Source organism: Mobula hypostoma, chromosome 24 (genome assembly GCF_963921235.1).
Source record: "Mobula hypostoma chromosome 24, sMobHyp1.1, whole genome shotgun sequence".
Classification (NCBI taxonomy): domain Eukaryota; kingdom Metazoa; phylum Chordata; class Chondrichthyes; order Myliobatiformes; family Myliobatidae; genus Mobula; species Mobula hypostoma.
In genome coordinates this window covers 50,195,733-50,215,865 of record NC_086120.1, presented here as the reverse complement: position 1 = coordinate 50,215,865, position 20,133 = coordinate 50,195,733, and the positions used below count along the sequence as shown (strand labels likewise).

Below are 20,133 nucleotides of genomic sequence, written 5' to 3'. Positions count from 1 at the left end.
GATTTGGAAGGCCAAAGGGCCTGTTTCTGGGCTAGATGGATTTACACTCAGTAGCCACTTTATTGGGTACACCTGTACACCTGCTCATTAATGCAAAATATCCAATCAGCTATTCATGTGCAACAACTCAATGCATAAAAGCATGCAGACATGGTCAAGACATTTATCTCTTGTTCAGACCAGACATAAGAATGAGGAAGAAATGAGACCTAAGTGACTTTGACAGTGGAATGTTGTTGGTGTCAGATGGGGTGGTTTGAGTATTTTAGAAACTGCTGATCTGCACAACAGTTTCTAGAGTTTACAGAGAATGGTGTTTACAAAAAACATCCAGTGAGCAGCAATTCTGTGGGTGAAAACACCTTGTTAATGAGAGAGATCAGACTCTGATTCTGAATGGCCAGGCTGGTTCAAGCCGACAGGAAGATGGCTGTATCTCAGATAAGCAGGTGTTACAAAAATGATGTGCAGGAGAGCATCTCTGAATGCACAACATGTCAAATTTTGAAGTGGATGGGCTACAGCAGCAGAAGACCATGAACATACACCCAGTGGCCACTTTTTTAGGAACAGGAGGTACATAATACAGAGGTCATTAAGTGTCTGCCTCTAGCACTCCATAAAAAAAAAACTCTTCCTTCAGTTAGTCCTGATGAAGGGTCTCGGCCTGAAACGTTGACTGCACCTCTTCCTACAGATGCTGCCTGGCCTGCTGCGTTCACCAGCAACTTTGATGTGTGTAGCACTCCATAAAAAATGTCTTTGCTTGGTTGGTAAAATGTAGTCAGTGATGTGCCTGAAAAACTTGCTTGGGGGCTGTCTGAACCTTCCGTTATTTTTATAAATGACTTGGATGAAGTTGCCAAATTTTCTGGTAACACAAAGAAGGGAAGGAAAGTAATTTGTGAAAAGGACATAAGGAAGCTGCAAAGCATTACAAATAGTTTGAAGTGAATTGGCTAAGACGTGGCTGTGGTCCCGATGAAGAGCCTTAGCCCAACATGTCAACTGTTCATTCCCCTCAGTATTCTGATCTGCTGAGTTCCCCCAGAATTTTGTGTGTTGCTCAAGATCTGGCAAATAGTGTATAATGCAGAAAAATAGGAAAATCTCCATTGTGATGTGGAATTGGAAAAGTGTGACATCTTATCGAAATGGTGAGAGATCACGAAACTCTGAGCTGCGGAGGGACCTGCGTGTCATAGTGAGTCATCTGCAAAAGACCAGAGGTCCTGTGTATGAAGTAATGAGGAAAGATTCAACTTTGTTCAGTTATTTGTTGTGGTGTGTCAGTGCGGCCAAAAGCAACCAGAATCTTACTGCTATAGTTCTTGCAATACAAAAAGTAAGGAGATTATGCCTCAGTTATAGCGGACATTGGTGATGCCACATCTGGTGGTGGATTGGAATGAGTTCAGGGAAGGCTAAATCTGTCCAGAGGTTGAACAGTTATTAAAATACACTGATTAAAAGCCTCTGTGAGACATCTATTGCTTGGTCTAAGAGAAAGTAAGGTTTTATGGAGTGAGGGTAGCTGGAGAATAGTATGAATAAGGTTGAAACAATTGGTCATCATGAGATGGTTTTCACCACTGGATTTTCAGTGTATATAACATTTTTTATTTTGAAATTGATTGAGGATACTTTGTCCAAAGCATGAGATGGTCAAGACTGTCCAAAAGCTACTGTTAAGAGGAAAGCTGAACTCCATAGCAATGCACACAAAATGCTGGAGGAACTGAGCAGGTCAGGCATGGTCTATGGAAGTGAACAAACAGTCAATGTTTTCAGCTGAGACCCTTCATCAGGACAGGAAAGAAAGGGGGAAATGCCAGAATAAAAAGGTGGAGGAAGGAGAAGGAAAACTGTCTAGAAAGTGATGAGAGAAACCAGGTGGGTGGAGATGAAGGGATCGGATAGGAGAGGAAAACAGGAAGGAGGAAGGGACCCAGGGGAGGTGATAGGTAGGTGGGATGAGGTAAGAGGCCAGAGTGGGATATAGAAGAAAAGGGAAGGGGGATGGAAAAATTCCATTGTTTCAGAACCCTGTGAAGCTTCTATTTCTATTCCAGAACCTTTGCATTTAATCTCATTTCTCTTGTCTGTGGAAACCAGAAACTGTTTCTTTTTAACGATCCATCTCTTTGTCCTTTTATCAGTTTCTCATGTCATCTTGCCACTGACGAGGATAAAGTTAATTTACCAATCAAACACCAGGGTTCTGATGTTGAAGACCTGAATTACTCAGTGATCTGTTTCTTTGGTACCATTTTGAAATGTTACTTTTCTTTTAAAGCTGGTTGAGTATCTGAAGATTAAGTCAGATGGAGTGATACATGTGCTGCGTGAGGCCTGCAATAATGCCAACCAAGCTGCAGGTAAGCACCTCCATGAATCACCGTAGTGAGACAGTGCTGTTTACCTTCCAGAATTCCTATTATGTAAATCAGGAAGCAGAGAGTCAGAGGTACTCTCTGGAAACATAATTGAGATGTCTAAATACGTAGGTGAAGTTAAAATAATGGCCTTCGACCTCCAGTCAAAGGCAGAAGATCCCAGAGCTTGGTTGAAGTTACACAGTGAATGGTAAGGCACTGAGGTGCGCAGTAGAACAGAGGGATCTGGGAATACAGATCCACAATTCCATCAAAGGTAGATAGAGTCATAAAGAGAACTTTTAGCACATTGACCTTCATAAATCGAAGTAGTCCTGCTGACGAATCTCAGCCCGGAACGTCGACTGTGCTCTTTTCCATAGATACTGCCTGGCCTGCTGAGCTCCTCCAGCATTTTGTGTGTCTTATTGAGTAGAGGAGTTCAGGTGTTATGTTGGAGTCCGGATGTTATGTTGAAGTTCTCTAAGATGTTGGTGAGGCCAAATTTGAAGTATAGTGTGCAATTCTGGTCACTTACCTACGTGAAAGATATCAATGAGTTCAAAGTAAATTTATTATCAAAGAACATATATGTCACCATACACAACCCTGAAATTTATTTCCTTGTAGGCATACATAGTAAATCCAAGAAACACAATAGAATCATTGAAAGACTGCACTCAACAGGACGGGCAAACAACCAAAGTGCAAAATACAACAAACTGTGCAAATACGAAAGAGACAAAAAAAAAACAATAAATATTGAGAACATGAGACGAACAGTTCAGTTCAGTGAAGTTATCCTCTCAAGAACCTGAACCAGTGGTTTGGGTCCTGAGGCCACTGTAACTTCTTTCTGATGACAGCAGCAAGAGGAGAGCATGGCCTGGATGATGGGGTCCTTGATGATGGATGTTGCTTTCCTGTGACAGTGTTCTGTGTAGATGTGCTCAATGGTGGGGAGGGCTGTACCCATTCACAAACAAGAGAAAATCCGCAAATGCTGAAAATCCAAGCAATGCACACAAAACACTGGAGGAACTCAGCAGGCAAGGCAGCATCTATGGAAAAGAGTACAGTCGATGTTTCGAGCCGAGTCCCTTTAACAAAACTGGTCAAGAAGTCCTGCTGAAGGGTCTTGGCCTGAAATGTTGCCTGTACTCTTTTCCATGGATGTTGCCTGGTCTGCTGGGTTCCTTCAGCATTTTAAGTGTGTTGCAGGGCTTTACCTGTGATGGACTGAGCCATATTCACTACTTTTTGTTGGATTTTCCATTCAAGGGCATTAGTGCTTCCATACCATACCATGATACAGTCAGCCATAGACTGGATGGGCCGAAGGATCTGTTTCTGTGCTGTATTTCCCTATTTATGATTCGAAGACCATTAGCAGAGCAGAAATCTTAGACATAACCAATACCAGGTCGGCAAATAAGTGGGAATGATACTTCCAAGAAACATGTTGTGCAAAAGCAAGGAGGTTTAATTGGAAGGCAGAAGGTGACCACTGACTATAGTTCTGGTTTCTGTTTTCAAGGAAGGACGTGCTTGTATTGAAGACAGTACAGAGAAAGTTCACTCAGTTGACTTTTGGAATGAAGGACTTGATGACATATTAAGATAATTTAATGTCATTTCCTGTGCACAAGCATAAGAAGAATGAAACAATTGATACTCCAGAACTGATGCAGCACACAAAACACAAAGGAACACAATAATAATAAAAACACATAATAAATATAAATACATAAAATAACTTATGCTCATGCAGTAGATTGATTGTATGTCTATAAAGCAAGGCTGTACATAAGGTGATTGACAGGAGATAATAAAGTAGTGGTGAAGTTAGTGGGTGGAGGTGTTGATCAGCCTTACTGCTTTTTTAAGTTAACTGTGCTCCACAATTAGATACCTCAAACTTCCCACCATTCCAGCTGGATCATCTGACTGTGAATGGAGCCAGATACAGGCAGTTCCTGAGTTACAGAAAGGTTCCATTCCTGACTGTATGATAGTTTCCCCACAGGTCAGGGATATCTAGTTTAAGAATCAGAATCAGAATCTGGTTTAATATTACTGGCACATGTTGTGAAATGTGTTGTTTTGTAGCAGCAGTACATAGCAATACATAATAAAAAAACATAAAATGCAGTAATAAGTATATAAAAAAATTAAATTACATAAATAGTACAAAATGAGAGAGAAAAAAATACTGAGATAGTATTCGTGGGTTCATTGTCCTTCAGAAATCTGATGGTGGTGGGGAAGAAGCTTTGAGTGTGTGTCTTCAGGCCCTTGTACCTCTTCCTTGATGGTAGCAAAGAGAAGAGGGCATGTCCTGGGTGATGGGGTCCTTAACGATGGATGCTGCCTTCTTGAGGCATTTTGAAGGTGAAGATTTTCTAGCCTTGCACATATCATATCACTCTGTATACACTTGCTCTCACTCTTTCCATTTTGTTGAAGGAGTGCAGCATGGCAACATTTAGTACAACGCTTTACAGCACAAACAATTTCCTGTTGGGATTCAATTCCTACAGTTGTTAGTAAGGAGATTGCACATTCTTTCTGGTTTCCACCTGGTGCTCTGCTTTCCTCCCACATTCCAAAAACGTATGAGTTAGGGTTAGTAAGATGTGGTTGTGCTATGTTGGCACCGGAAACCTGACGACCTTTGCAGGCTGCCCCCAGCACATCCCTGGACTGTATTGGTCATTGACACAAAAGATGCATTTTACTGTATGCTTCGATGGACATGCGACAAATAAAGCTAATCTTCAAAACAAAATACTTAGAGCATATTCACCCCAGTACTACCTATAATAAAGCTAATGGTATATATACTACACCGAAATTGTTAATGAATACCCTGACACATTTTCTTATTCTTCATCCTAGCTTGTAAAGTACTTTGAAATGTAAGAGAAAACTCATATGTCGGATTCCGGGGAGCCACAGTAAAGGCAGTTTCCCTATCTCTTATCAGACTGAATTTATTTAAATATATTCAGTTATTTTTAATTGTTTCTTAAAGTTTTGGTGTTTTGTGTTTTTAATCAAAGCGCTTTAAAACATTGTTTTTATTTTTTAAGAAATTTTGAATGATTTCAGTAGTTTTAAATGCTTCCAGTTTAACATTTCTAAATAAAGATTTTGAGCTGTTGAGCTGGGAGCCTGACTGTCAGCTTTCAAACAAGTATTGGGACAGGACGTGTTAATTTAGCTCAATGACATACTAGGCATTACCAGCTAACACAAGACAGCAACCAAGACAGAACCAATGTGTCAATGTGTGTGTGTGTGTGTGTGTGTGTGTGTGAGAGAGAGAGAGAGAAAGCAAATGAGTAAATTGAGTAATTGAGTGTTTCTACATGTATAGATGAGTGTTCATGAGTCTGTGAGCATGTGAGAGAGAATATAATTACATTGTTAAAACTCATTCGGGTACTTCAAAAGAAAGTTAGCAGTGAAAATGTGTGTCTGTGGAGTTTCATTTCATTGGTTCTGTTTCTTTATTAGAACTGAGAAATCTGTTAATCGTGAAAATAGTCAGATTAGTAACCTTTGGGTATTATGGCTTATGGAGTCATAGAGTCATAGAAAAGTACAACACAGAAACAGGTCCTTTGGCCCATTTAGTCTGTGCCGAACCATGTAAACTGCCTTATCCCATCGGTCTGCATTGGAACCATGGCCCTCCATACTCCGACCGTCCATGTACCTATCCAAACTTCTCTTAAACGTTGAAATCAAGCTCACCTGCACTTGGGCTGACAGTCCATTCCACACTCTCATGACACTCTGAGTGAAGAAGTTTCACCTCGTGTCCCCCTTAAACTTCTCTCAGTTCACCCTCAACCCATGACCTCTAGTTGTAGTCCCAGTGGAAAAAAGCCTACTTGCATTTATCCTATCTGTACCCCTCATAATTTTTATACATCTATCAAATCTCCTCTCAATCTTCTACGTTCCAAGGTATCAAGTCCTAAACTATTCAATCTTTCCTCAAGTCCTCCAGACCCAGCAACACCTTTGTAAATTTTCTCTGCTCTCTTTCAACCTTGCTTACATATTTCCTGCAGGTAAGTGACCAAAACTGCACACAATACTCCAAATCTGACTTGTTTTTTCTTATGTTGTTCAATGTTAGTGCATCAAAAGGCCCAGTTACTTCCTCCTGAACTGGGAACAATGGGTTGTCAGTACTTATTTAAGCTTGGAGTATCAGACTCTTGAAGGGATAAAATCATACATTGCTTTTACAGATAACATTCAGAAAGGGCAGTTTAGAAAATAACTCTTCTGCCAATGGCCCTGGTAATGGTTTGTAGACAGCTGGTAAAGTTGGGACCTGTACTTCAGGGTCTAGTCTGTTCAATCCACCTCCTCTCGTTTACAACCAAATATTCACTTTTACCTTTTGGTCTTGTCTGGTTTGAGAATGATGTACATTATTGGCTCACAATTGGACCATAAGACCATAAGATATAGTAAAATTAGGCTATTTGGCCCATCGAGTCTGCTCTGCCATTTCATCATGGCTGATCCAATTTTCCTATCAGCCCAGATCTCTGGCCTTCTCTCCGTATCATTCATGCCCTGACCAATCAAGAATCTATCACCTTCTGCCTTAAATATACATAAAGACTTGGTCTCCATAGCTGCTTGTGGCAAAGAAATCCACAGATTCACCACTCTGGCTAAAGAAATTCCTCCTCAACTCTGTTCTAAAAGGACGCCCCTCTATTCTGAGGCTCTGTCCTCTGGTCTTAGACTCTCCCACCATAAGAAACATCCTCTCCACATCCACTATATCAAGGCCTTTCATCATTCGATAAGTTTCAATGAGGTCACCCCTAATTCTTCTGAATCCTAGTGAATACAGGGCCAGGACCATCAAACACTCTCCATATGACAAGCCATTCAATTCTGGAATCATTTTCGTGAACCTCCTTTGAACCCTCTCCAGTTTCAGCACATCCTTTCTAAGATGAGGGGTCCAAAACTGTACACAATACTCCAAATGAGGTTTCACCTGTGCTTTATAAAGTCTCTGCATTACATCCTTGCTTTTATATTCTGGTCCTCTTGAAATGGATGCTAACATCACATTTGCCTTCCTCACCACTGATTCAACCTGCAAATTAACCTCAGAGAATCCTGCGCAAGGACTCCCAAGTCCCTTAAACAAAATCTGATGTGTGAGACTTAGAATAACACAGAGCTCAGTGATGGTGGGTCCCAATGTCTGAGGGGCCAAGTACAAGACTGAAGTATTTGCAGCCATCTTCAGCCAGGAACACTGAGTTGATAATCCAACCTCCTTCTGAAGATCTAGTTGTGATAAACCATATATATGTTGTAACTGAGTTAACTGTCTGGACACGCCCCTCTGCTGACTGCCCCTGTGGCTCCTCCCACAGAATCCTGTATAAAGGTGTTTCGCCTTGCCCCTCCCCCTCAGTCCGGGGGCAGGCACTCACTGTGGAGGTCGTATTGTACAGCGAATAAAAACCTTTCAGTATTTTACCCAAATTCAGTCTTTTGGAGTTATTGAAGGTGCACTTCACTGGTAGTTTGTTTGTAAAGTTGTTCACCGAGCCTAGAGGTTAGGTCGCAAATGTTTTGTCACTGGTCGAAGTGACATCATCAGCGTGCAATTGAGTGTTGTTTGTGCCGAGCGCTTGCGTATATTGGTCCGACTCATTGTTCTGACTAGTTGGCTGTTGCGCTGGCCGCTAGTCTCCGCTAGGTCTCGGCCAACCAGGTAGCTGAGTGGTTTCCGCTGGCCTGTATCCCTGGTTATCAGTTGTTGTGAGCATTGGTTCCTCGGGTGTTCTTGACTCCGATTCTGCACACGCATAGGTTCATAATAGCTATGTAGCTACTGTATGCAGTAGCTTTTCTGTAACATCAAACCTCGAACTGTGCACTCGCCAGTGACAGGACCCTGAACACTAGGCCTCACATCCTCTCAGCACACCAGTCCGGGTGCCGAGGCACTCAATATCTCCCCTCTTCCCTCCTCTCTCATCCAGTTCAACATGTGGATGAACAGCACAGGCTACCACTGTCTACATCCCCTCTTTGCTCTGCACCGTTCATCCACACCTCCACATACCAACTGCTACCGTCTCGATCTTCACCTCCGCCAGTCCCCACCTTCCACCAACTCCCCCGTCATCATGGACTCTTCTTCACTACTGAGCAGGTGAGAAAGGCTCTGGGGAAACTCAGACATGGCAAAGCATTGGGACCGGATGGGGTGAACTCCAAGGACTGAAGGAGTTTGCTGAGTAACTGTGTGGAGTTCTCCAGTGCATTTTCAATCTGAGCCTCAGCCTGGAAAGGGTCCTGACTGTGTGGGAAACATCATGCGTGGCTCCAGTACCCTAGAAGGACAACTCTAGTTTGGATAAGCAAGGCAGCACTATGAGGATTAAGTTTTATGATTTCTTAAATGCCTTCAGTACTATACAGCCCTTATTGCGGGGGGAGAAGCTCTATTCTATGCAGGTCAGTACTTCCAGGGTATCCTGGACAATGGACTACTGGTCTGGCAGACCACAGTTTGTACGACTTCAGAGCTGTGTGTCAGACATGGCTATAAGCAGCACTGGGGCCCCACAGGGGATTGTATTGGCTGTCTTCCTGTTTACCCTGTATACCTCGGTCTATCGATACAACACTGAGTCATGGCATCTGCAGAAATTCTCTGATGACTCAGCAATAGTTGGGTGTATAAAGGCAGGACAGGAGGATGAATACAGGACCCTGGTGGAGGACTTTGTCAAATGGTGCAAGCTGAATCATCAGCAGCTCAACATCAGTAAGACAAAGGAGATGGTGATGGGCTTTAGGAAGACGGAGCCTGCACTGCTCCCTGTTACTATTGATGGTGAGGACGTGCATGTGGTGAGGACCTACAAGTACCTGGGGGTGCACCTGGATGACAGACTTGAGTGGAGCACCAACACAGAGGCTGTGTACAAGAAGGGCCAGAGTTGCCTCTACTTCCTGAGGAGATTGAGGTCCTTTGGGATATGCAGGCCTCTCCTTCACATGTTCTACCAGTCTGTTGTCACCAGTACAATCTTCTATGTGGTGGTGTGCTGGGGCAATGGCACTAATATGGGTGATGCCAACAGGCCCAATAAATTGATTAGAAAGGCTGGCACTGTTATAGGAGTCCAATTGGACACACCGGAGGCTGTGGTAGAACAAAGGACCCTACAGAAATCCTGGCAATTCTGGACAATGTTTCTCTCCCTCTGCATGCCACGTTGGCTGAACAGAGAAGCACTTGTTGTAATAGATTAAGACAACTGTGCCGTTCCAAAGAGCGCTCTATGAAGGCATTCTTACCCTCGGCCATCAGGCTCTATAATGAGTGGATCTATAGCTGGGGAAGTGAATACCCCCTCCTGTTAGACAGTTTGAGGTAAGCACTAAAGGAAGGATGTGGAAACTGTAGAAAGGGTGCAGAGGAGATTCACAAGGATGTTGCCTAGATTGGGGCGTGTGCCTTATGAGAATAGGTTGAGTGAACTCAGCCTCTTCTCCTTGGAATGGTGGAGGATGAGAGGTGACCAGATAAAGTTGTATTACATGATAAGAGTCATTGATCGTGCAGATAGTCAGAGGCTTTTTCCCAGGGCTGAAATGGCTAACATGAGAGGGCACAGTTTTAAGGTACTTGGAAGTAGGTACAGAGGAGATGTCGGGGGTAAGTTTTTTTACGTAGAGAGTGGTGAATGTGCAGAATGGGCTGCCAGCGACGGTGGTGGAGGCAGATACGATAGGGTCTTTTAAGAGACTTCTGGATAGGTACATGGAGCTTATAATAATAGAGGGCTATGGGTAATCCTAGGTAACTTCTAAGATAAGGACATGTTCGGTACAGCTTTGTGGGCCGAAGGGCCTGTATTGTGCTGTAGGCTTTCTATAAGTTACATAGAAACTTATTTTGTTGTTCTTTCTTATTTCTCTTTTAATATTTGTATATCTGTGCACTTGTAATGCTATTGTGACACTGTAATTTCCTTTGGGATCAATAAAGCATCTATCTATCTACTTAAGTGAAGGGAAAGACTAAAGGTCTAAGAGACTGATAGCTCTGCCCTGTGGTCAGCTATTTTTCATATCCATAGATAAGGAAAATTCCACTCGAATTCATATATAACAATTAACCAATGTGAAAGTTCTTATTTAAGTAATGCAGCATCAGTAAAAGCTTCCAGAATCATACAATTTGGCCACTATTGGACACATTGAATGATTGCATATACACACTGTAACCACTAGGAAGCATACTAGCAGTTACTTGTCTATAAGTCATCATATAAAGTACAAACAGACAATTCATTGTTAAACTGCAAAAAATATATAAATTAAACAGTCTAATCTGAGTACTCAGCAGTTGGATCCAACAGATCTCACCAATTCGTGAACCCAAGTGGTCACAGGAACTCAATCCTTTTGGCCACACAGAACTCTGATTCTGGAACCTGCCAACAATACTTTCAATACCTTGTGTGATCTATAACCCACTAACACCAGTGGTTCCACAGACTGCTCACTGCTTGTCTGACTATCCTCCCTTCAGGGGTTGTAGTCACTAATGTGGAACGGAACGAAAGGGAGTTGGAGAAATTGTGTTTAATTTAATTTTAGAAAAATGCAGAGGCTCATAGAAGAACTGTTATAAAAATGTATAAGATTATTCAAAAGGGGAAACAATTGATTCATTTTCATTCACTTTGCTTCACAGAGCCAGTGAACCCACCAACACTTCCTAAGAATGTAAGTATAATTTTAGACAATAGTTACATATAAAGAATGTCATTTTACAGACATAAAACTGATTACATCTGATCTGTCTTTCAGAAAGAATTGTTCAATTCAGATATACTTCCTACATTTTCACTATTTATTTGGCATTATTTATCAATTTGCTGAAGAAATAAAATACTGCAGATACTGGAATTTGGAGCAAAAGTGAACTGCAAAGGGGCTCAGCTGGGAGAGCAGCCTCTGTGTGGGCAAAAGGATGGTCAATGTTGAGGGTCATGACTTCTGGGCAGCAGTGCCTATGGAGAGTAGATTACTTTTCACAAAGTCACAGAGCGCAGAAACAGGACATTTGGCCCACCTAGTCTGTGGCAAACTATTAATCTGCCCAGTCCCAGTGACCTGAAACTGGACCGTATTCCTCAACACCTCTCCACGTACTTATCTAAATTTCAGTTACATTCTGAAATTGAAACCTTACCCACTCCTTCCGCAGGCAGCTCACTCCACACACTCACCACCCTCTGAGTGAAGGCGATTTCTCCTCATGTTCCCCTTTAAATTTTCACCTCTCACCCTTAACCTCTGAACTCTAGTTCTAGCCTCATCCAACCTTAGTGGAAAAAGCCTGCTTGCATTTACCCTATCTATGCTGATCATAATTTTGTATACTTCTATCAAATCTCCCCTCATTCCCCTGTGCTTCAGGGATAAAAGTCCTAACCTATTCAACCTTTCCCTGTAACTCAAGCCCTCAAGTCCCAGCAACATCCTTGTAAATTTCTCTGTACTCTTTCAATTTTATTGACATCTTTCCTGTAGGTCCCCTCACTTAATCTAACAATGTGATTGTATGGCTGAACTCCCTCCAGTGTTGACCCCTTTTCATGTTCCTCCTATTTTCTGATGATGTCGGAGGCCATTCAGCACATTGAGCTAGGTTAGCTCTCAACCCCATCTGTGCTCACTTCCACGGTAACATCACTGCAACTCACTGTCCCTCAGGGAGACACACAAGTTCCTCTGGTGGTTTGTGTGCTGTTTTGACTCTCACCGTCTCCCCAGTTCACCGGAAACCCACCTACTTTAGGGGTATCTGCAGAGGCCTGTTAACCTAACAGATCATCTCTGGGATGTGGGAGGAAATTGGAAAACCCGAACAGTCAGATGTTTCCATAGAAACGACTTCCTGGGGCAGGATGGAACTGTGGTCACTGGTCGAACTCTCTGTGAAACTTTGTTACCCCTTGACCTGCCCTGGTTAAACTACTCTCTTTTGGTTTTTGCCTCAAGCCCTCTCCCAGACACCACTGCTCCATCTTCAGAAGATCCTCTTATTTCTTGCAAGAACTAATAGAACAGCATGAGACTTCATCTTGCCAATCTGATTTACCAGGACGGAGTACCTGAGTTGTATGGGGTTGGGCTGGCTATGACTTTATTCTTAGATTATAGGAAAATGGGAGGAGCGGGTGATGTAATAGACATGTGCAATATCCTGAGGGGCATAGATAGGGTGAATGCACACAGCCTATTTCACATGGAAAGTGAATCAAAAAACTCAAGAGTGTGGGTTTAAGGTGTAAAGTAAAAGGGACCTGAGGGGCACCTTCATGCAGGGGGTCGTGTGTATATGAAACAAGCTTCCAGAGAAAGTAGTTGAGGCAGGAGCAATAAAGATTTCTAAAAGATATTTGGATAGGTATATAGACAGGAAAGATTTAGAGCAGGGGTTCCCAACCTGGGGGTCTACGGATCTGTTGCTTACTGGTATTGGTATTGGTCCATGGCATAAAAAAGGATGGGAACTCCTGTTCTGGAAGGATTCGGACCAAATGTAGGCATGGTAGACCACAGACTAGGTGGGCACCTTGGTTGGCATGGACAAGTTGGGCTGAATGGCCTTTTCTTACAATGGATCCGATATCAGATCTTGCCTTTGCACTGAGCACACTGAACAACTTGTAAGCCTTCATCTTTAACTGTTCATTCTAGATCTTCAGTGTTTATGTATTATTCGACCTGTTTGTTGGAGGTAATGGCCTTTGCCCTTCATTTCACAGACACTGAAACAGAACTCCCACATTCTCTTTCTTTTCTGCTTTTTCTTGTGCTTTACATCCTCACCTTAATTCTTCTTCAACTCAAAATTGGATCTGATCGAACATAATTCAAATAATAATAATAACTTATTTGTGAGCACTTTTCATACAGATGATGTCGTTCAAAATGCTTTACAATGGCATAAAGTACAGGGCGAAATTAATAGGGTTTGAGCCAGCACTTAAAAGTATCAACTGAGTTTTCATCCCTTATAGCTTTAGAACATAGAACATAGAATAGCACAGCACAGTACAGGCCCTTCGGCCCACAATGTTGTGCCGACCCTCAAACCCTGCCTCCTATATAAGCCCCCACCTTAAATTCCTCCATATACCTGTCTAGTAGTCTCAAGGTATTAGGTCTTAGGTATTGAATGCTACAGTTTTGGAGCATAGTTCAAAAAAGCTGGCAGAACATGTATCACCAGCTTTGATGAAGGGTCTCGGCTCAAAACATCAACTGTTTACTCATTTTCATAGATGCCTCCTAGCCTGCTGAGTTCCTCCAGCATTTTGTATGGTTTGCTTGGATTTCCGGCATCTGCAGACTTCCTCTTGTCCGTAAGAGAACTTTAAAATCAATTCTAAAAGATACTGGAAGCCAGTGACCCAGGGTTCAATTCCGCTGCCGTCTGCAAGGAGTTTGTACATTTTCCTCATGACCACATGGGTTTCCACTGGGTGCTCCAGTTTCCTCCCACATTCCAGAGACATACATGTTAGTAGGTTAATTGGCTAGATAGCCATAGGACCTACTTCCACCCTGTATCTCTAATAGTCACCGGCTTTTGCCAGAGTAAGTGGGTCTAAAATTAGAAATGCAGACACAAGGAAATCTGCAGATGCTGGAAATTCAAGCAACAAAAACAAAAAAAGTTGCTGGTGAACGCAGCAGGCCAGGCAGCATCTATAGGAAGAGGTGCAGTCGATGTTTCGGGCCGGGACCCTTCGTCAGGACTAACTGAAAGAAGAGATAGTAAGAGATTTGAAGGTGGGAGGAGGAGTGGAAGATCCGAAATGATAGGAGAAGACAGGAGGGGAGGGGTGGATCTAAGAGCTGGAAAGTTGATTGGCAAAAGGGATACCAGACTGGAGAAGGGAGAGGATCATGGGACAGGAAGCCTGGGGAGAGAGAGAAGGGGGGAGAGAAGACCGGAGGGTGAAGAGCAGGCAAGGAGTTATAGTGAGAGGGACAGAGGGAGAAAAAAGAGAGAGAGAAAAGGGGCGGGGGATAAATAAATAAATAAATAATATAATATGATATATTAAATAAATAAATAAGGGATGGGGTGTGTTTCATTCCAGGATGAAGGAGATGTCTTCCTTTTTAAAGAAAGAGGCATCCCTTCCTCCACCATCAACTCTGCTCTCAAATGCATCTCCCCCATTTCACACACATCTGCTCTCCCTCCATCCTCCTGCCACCCCACTAGGAATAGGGTTCCCCTGGTCCTCACCTACCACCCCACCAGCCTCTGGGTCCAACATGTAATTCACTGTAACTTCTGCCACCTCCAACGGGATCCCACCACTAAGCACATCCTTCCCTCCCCCCCCCCCCCCGCTTTCCGCAGGGATCGCTCCCTACGCAACTCCCTTGTCCATTCGTACCCCCCATCCCTTCCCACCGGTCTCCCTCCTGGCACTTATCCTTGTGAGCGAAACAAGTGTTACACATGCCCTTACACTTCCTCCCTTACCACCATTCAGGGCCCCAGACAGTCCTTCCAGGTGAGGCGACACTTCACCTGTGAGTTGGCTGGGGTGATATACTGCGTCCAGTGCTCCCAATGCGGACTTCTATATATTGGCGAGACCCGACGCAGACTGGGAGACCGCTTTGCTGAACACCTACGCTCTGTCCGTCAGAGAAAGCAAGATCTCCCAGTGGCCACACATTTTAATTCCACGTACCATTCCCCTTCTGATATGTCTATCCACGGCCTCCTCTACTGTCAAGATGAAGCCACACTCAGGTTGGAGGAACAACACCTTATATTCTGTCTGGGTAGCCTCCAACCTGATGGCATGTATATTGACTTCTCTAACTTGTGTTAATGCCCCTCCTCCCCTTCACACCCCATCACTTATTTATTTGTTTATTTATCTATCTATCTATCTATCTCTCCTCCTCCTCCCCCCCCTTCTCTCTTTTTTCTCCCTCTGTCCCTCTCACTATAACTTCTTGCCTGCTTTCCACCCTCCGGTCTCCCCTTCCCCCTTCTCTCTCTCCCCAGGCTTCCTGTCCCATGATCCTCTCCCTTCTCCAGTCTGGTATCCCTTTTGCCAATCAACTTTCCAGCTCTTAGATCCACCCCTCCCCTCCTGTCTTCTCCTATCATTTTGGATCTCCCCCCTCCCTCCTACTTTCAAATCTCTTACTATCTCTTCTTTCAGTTAGTCTTGACGAAGGGTCCCAGCCTGAAACATTGACTGTACCTCTTCCTATAGATGCTGCCTGGCCTGCTGCGTTCACCAGCTTTTTTTTGTGTGTGTTGCTAAGATTAGGAAGCTTAGTTTTACAGTGAGAGTGGAATGATTTAAATCTGAGTGGCAGGATTTTCACACAGAGGGTAGTGGGTATAGGGAATGAGCTGTTGGACTGACAGGGCATGTTATCATGCTGTATCTCTGAATGAATGAATGAATATCCACAGATTTTTGATACTTCATGAATGATAGTTTTGTCATATTGTGGCAAAGTGTTGTGTATAGCCAAAACGTCTTAAGTGTTGAACTTCATATTTACTTGTTGTGTGATGGAAAATGTGATGTTTTTGCCTTTCAGAGACCAGGTGCTGCCAGCCTTACTTGCAATATGGATGGATATTCACCAGACCCCATTGAGGGTGAGATCTTTGTCTTTTCTTCTTGGGCAGACCCTCAGGACGGAGGATACTCTGCTTCCCGTGACTAATGAGAACTGCGGGCTCATCCATGGATGGGGCAAGAGGGAAAATGGACAACACCTGCTTTCTGTGTACTTCCAGTTGTAGTCATCTCATTATAGAAAATATTTAGAGAGGGTGCAAGATTACCCTCAAAGTCAAATTTATCGTCATCTGCACAAGTATATGCATGCACTGCTGCAATGAAAAACATACTTGCAGAAACATCACAGGAACACAGCATCAGATAAACAGCATTCTCAAGAAAAACATAATTATATATATGTTTTACAAGAATTAACAGTTAGAACAAAAACAAGTCTATTTTAGTGTAATATGATCAAAGTGCTCAGCTCTAGTGATTACAGTTTCATAGCTTGTAGAACAAACAGGCCCCTTAGCCCATAATGTTGTGCAAATCTTTTAACCTACTCTGATCAATCTAACCGTTCCCTCCTATATAGTCCTCCATTTCTCTATCATCCATGTTCCTATCTACGGCTACGTCCACACTATGCCAGATAAATCTGTAACCGAAGCTTTTACTCTGCGTTTTGACCCTCTGTCCACACTAAAATGGCGTTTTCATCCCCCAAAAACGGAGATTTTCAGAAACAGTCTCCAGAGTGAATAAACCTGAAAACGCCTAATATCCGTTGCAGTATGGATGGGGTAACCGGAGATTTTTAAAACCGCTGTCATGACGTGCCGGGACAAATGGCGACAGTGCGGCATTTCATTGTTTTCTTCTTATTCTTATTATTACTTTATTGTTGCCAAACAATTGATACTAGAGCGTACAATCATCACAGCGATATTTGATTCTGCGCTTCGCAGAACCTAACAATTTCAGAACAGACGGCAACAAGACTGAAGCCAGAAGAGTTAGAAATGTACTCACCAAGTACTTTGACCCATAGCTTACTGAATGAAAAAGTATACTCACTTTGCAATGTTTTCTGTCCTTGCTTGTATGAAGGTGGTTTACCTATTTATGCAAGTACTTCTCTGACAATAGATGTGGAACAGCCTAATGTAACATTGTATGGAAATACAAGATAACACTGATGCAGACATGTTTTATACATTTAACAAGGTGCTTTATCAATGCAACAGAGTTAGTCAGTTTTTCAATGTTCGTCGTCAGCTGGATCATACTGTCCGTGAACTCCCTGTCGGTTGCCTCCACACGCTCCAGTATTTGATTTTTTTCAGTTTTAAGTCCTCCTGCGCAAGAGCCAAGAACAATTCCTTTTAAGTTTTTCTAGTCTGTAACTGGACAAACGTGCACCAAGTATACCGTTTCCTCTTCGCTCGTTTTCTGTGTGTCCTGCACATGCCCAGTAGGAGGAGATTCACCCAAATATCCATTCTAATGTGGACAGAGATATTTTGAAAAACGCTTAGTGTGGACGCCTGTCATTTTTACTGGAAACTGGTGTTTTCAAAATTATCCGGTGTAGTGTGGATGTAGCCTAAGAGTCTCTTAAATGTCCATATTGTATCAGCCTCTACCACCACCCCTGACGGTGCATTCCATACACCCACCAATTTCTGCGTAAAAAACCTACCCCTGATAATCACCTCTGATCATCTTAAAATTATGTCCTCTCAGATTAGCCATCGCCGTTCTGGGGAAAGGAGCACTGAGTATCCGCTCTACTTATGCCTACTGTCATCTTAAATATTGCTATCAAGTCCAAAGTATTTGGCAATAGGTGTCTCAATACACACATTGACTACAGTCATTATAGAACCCATTAAAGGTAATGCAATGAAGCAAGGTCTGAGACACCTCAGGGTATTTGAATTTTTAAGTCGGCTATTTCACTCCCTCTCCTGAATGCATTGATTCTTTCTTCAGTGGCATATGCCTCATGGATTCCTGAAGTCTTTCAGCATTTCACCCATTTACCTGAAATTTAGCCATCTGAATGGCCACTGTGAATGACCACAGTGTCTATCAGAAGAGGGACCAGCAGAGACATAAGACACTGCAGGTGCTGGAATCTGAAGCCACACACAAAACATTGGAGGAGTTTATCAAGCCAGGCAGCATCTGCGGAGGAGAATGTACAGCCAATATTTTGGGCAACAGACACAAAATGCCGGAGGAACTCAGCAGGCCAGGCAGCATCTGTGGAAAAAAGTACAGTCGATATTTCGGCCAGAAACATCAACTGTACTTTTTTCCATAGACATTGCCTGGCCTGCTGAGTTCCTCCAGCATCTTGTGTGTGTTGCCTGGATTTCCAGCACCTGCAGATCTTCTCTTGTTTGCGAACCAATACTTTGTGCTGAGGTCCTTCATCTGGACTGAAAAGAGTGGAGGAAAGGGTGGACGGAAGGTGTGGATCAAAAGCCAGAAAGTGATAGGTGGATCCAGATGAGAAGGAGTTCAATTGATGTTGGAAGCTGGGAGACGATGGGTCGAACTGATAAAGTGCTAAAGATGATGAAATCTGATAGGAGGAGAAGATGAAGCTTGAAGTAAAGGGAGGGAGAAAGTAGTGAGAGGAGTTTGTGGATGATGGGCAGATAGAGAGGGTGGTGGGGAAGAGAGATGATAATGCATCAGGAGGGAGACATAGACAGTGAGGGAGCTGTTACCGGATGTTGGAGAATTCAAATGTTAATGCCACGAGGAGACTACCCAGGCAGAATACAAGGCAGAATTAAAGGAAACCACCTTGTCTTTTCCTGGTAGTCTGCAACCTAGCAACATGAACACTGAATTCCCCAACTATCCCCTCTCTGTCGTCTTTTTCTCTCCACTGGCCCTCATCAGCATCTATTTCCCCTCCAACACCCTCTCCCTCTCATCACCCACACACTCTGCCACTGATTGGCTTCCCTCTCTCCTTCTCCCTGCTCTCCCCACCTCCCTCCCTTGATTCCATGCGCCGCCCTCCCCTCCAATCAGATTCCATGATCTTCAATCTTTTGTTACTCCTGCCTATCACCTCCCAGCTTCTGACACCATACCTAGTCCTCCAACACCCATCCACCAATCGCCCTCCTAAACCTGCCAACTCTTGCTCTACTGCTTCTCTCCAGCTTTCTATACCAGACCTTCCCCCAGCCAACAAACTTTACATCCAGATGAAGGGTCTCAGCCCAAAACTCCAACTGTTCATTTCCTTCCATAGATGCTGCCTGACCTGCATTTTATGTGTTACTCCAGAAAGAAGCGAAGTTGAGGAGCTTGAGGACAGTCAGATGAGTTAGTTATTGTTTTGAGTTCAACATATATTCTAAGTAAGGAGTTTCAAAAGTTTGAATGATTTCCTTTCATCTGCTTTGAAGTTTAAACTCAAACATATACCACAAGACCATAAGCTTTTGGAGCAGAAGTAGGCCACTTGGCTCGTCAGGTCTGCTCCACCATTCTACCATGACTGATTTATTAATGCTCTCAACCCATTCTCTTGGCTTCTCTCCATAACCTTTGACACCCTGACTAATCAAGAACCTATCAACCTCCACTTGAAATATACTTAATGACTTGGCCTCCACAGCCATCTGTGGCAATGAAATCCACCGACTCACCACCCTCTGTCGAAAGAAATTCCTCCTCATCTCTGTTCAAAGTGGATGTCCCTCTATTCTGAGGCTGTGCCCTCTGATCCTAGGCTCTCTCACTATAGTAGTATGGCATAGTATATAGATCTTTCAATATTCGATAGGTTTCATTGTTTCATAAAAACCTACACATTCTTTCTGTGCAGGACGCCGGATACTTCCTATGGATACAGAATCATACGTCAGCCCGTACAGTGACCCAGAGGAGCTAAAAGACAAGAAGCTATACCTCAACCGAGATTGCCTGCTGATTGATGAAGTGGAACTGGGATCTGGCAATTTTGGCTGTGTGAAGAAAGGGGTGTACAAAATGAGGAAGTAAGTTTATTTGCAAGATGAACAAGTCATCACCTAACCACAAAAGATTCTGTTGGTGCTGGAAATTCAGATCAACAC

At 43.3% G+C, this 20,133-nt stretch overlaps 1 protein-coding gene across 3 annotated transcripts in view; it reads left to right on the top strand.

The window, feature by feature from the left end:
- LOC134337577 (tyrosine-protein kinase ZAP-70) overlaps nt 1-20,133 on the top strand; it is a 152,839-nt gene that overhangs the window by 100,538 nt on the left and 32,168 nt on the right. For all 3 annotated transcript variants that reach the window (XM_063032718.1, XM_063032719.1, XM_063032717.1), the window contains exons 5-8: nt 2,297-2,378; nt 11,146-11,177; nt 16,056-16,116; nt 19,884-20,055. In XM_063032718.1, coding sequence (XP_062888788.1) covers nt 2,297-2,378; nt 11,146-11,177; nt 16,056-16,116; nt 19,884-20,055 — 347 coding nt within the window. The remainder of the gene's footprint in view (nt 1-2,296; nt 2,379-11,145; nt 11,178-16,055; nt 16,117-19,883; nt 20,056-20,133) is intronic.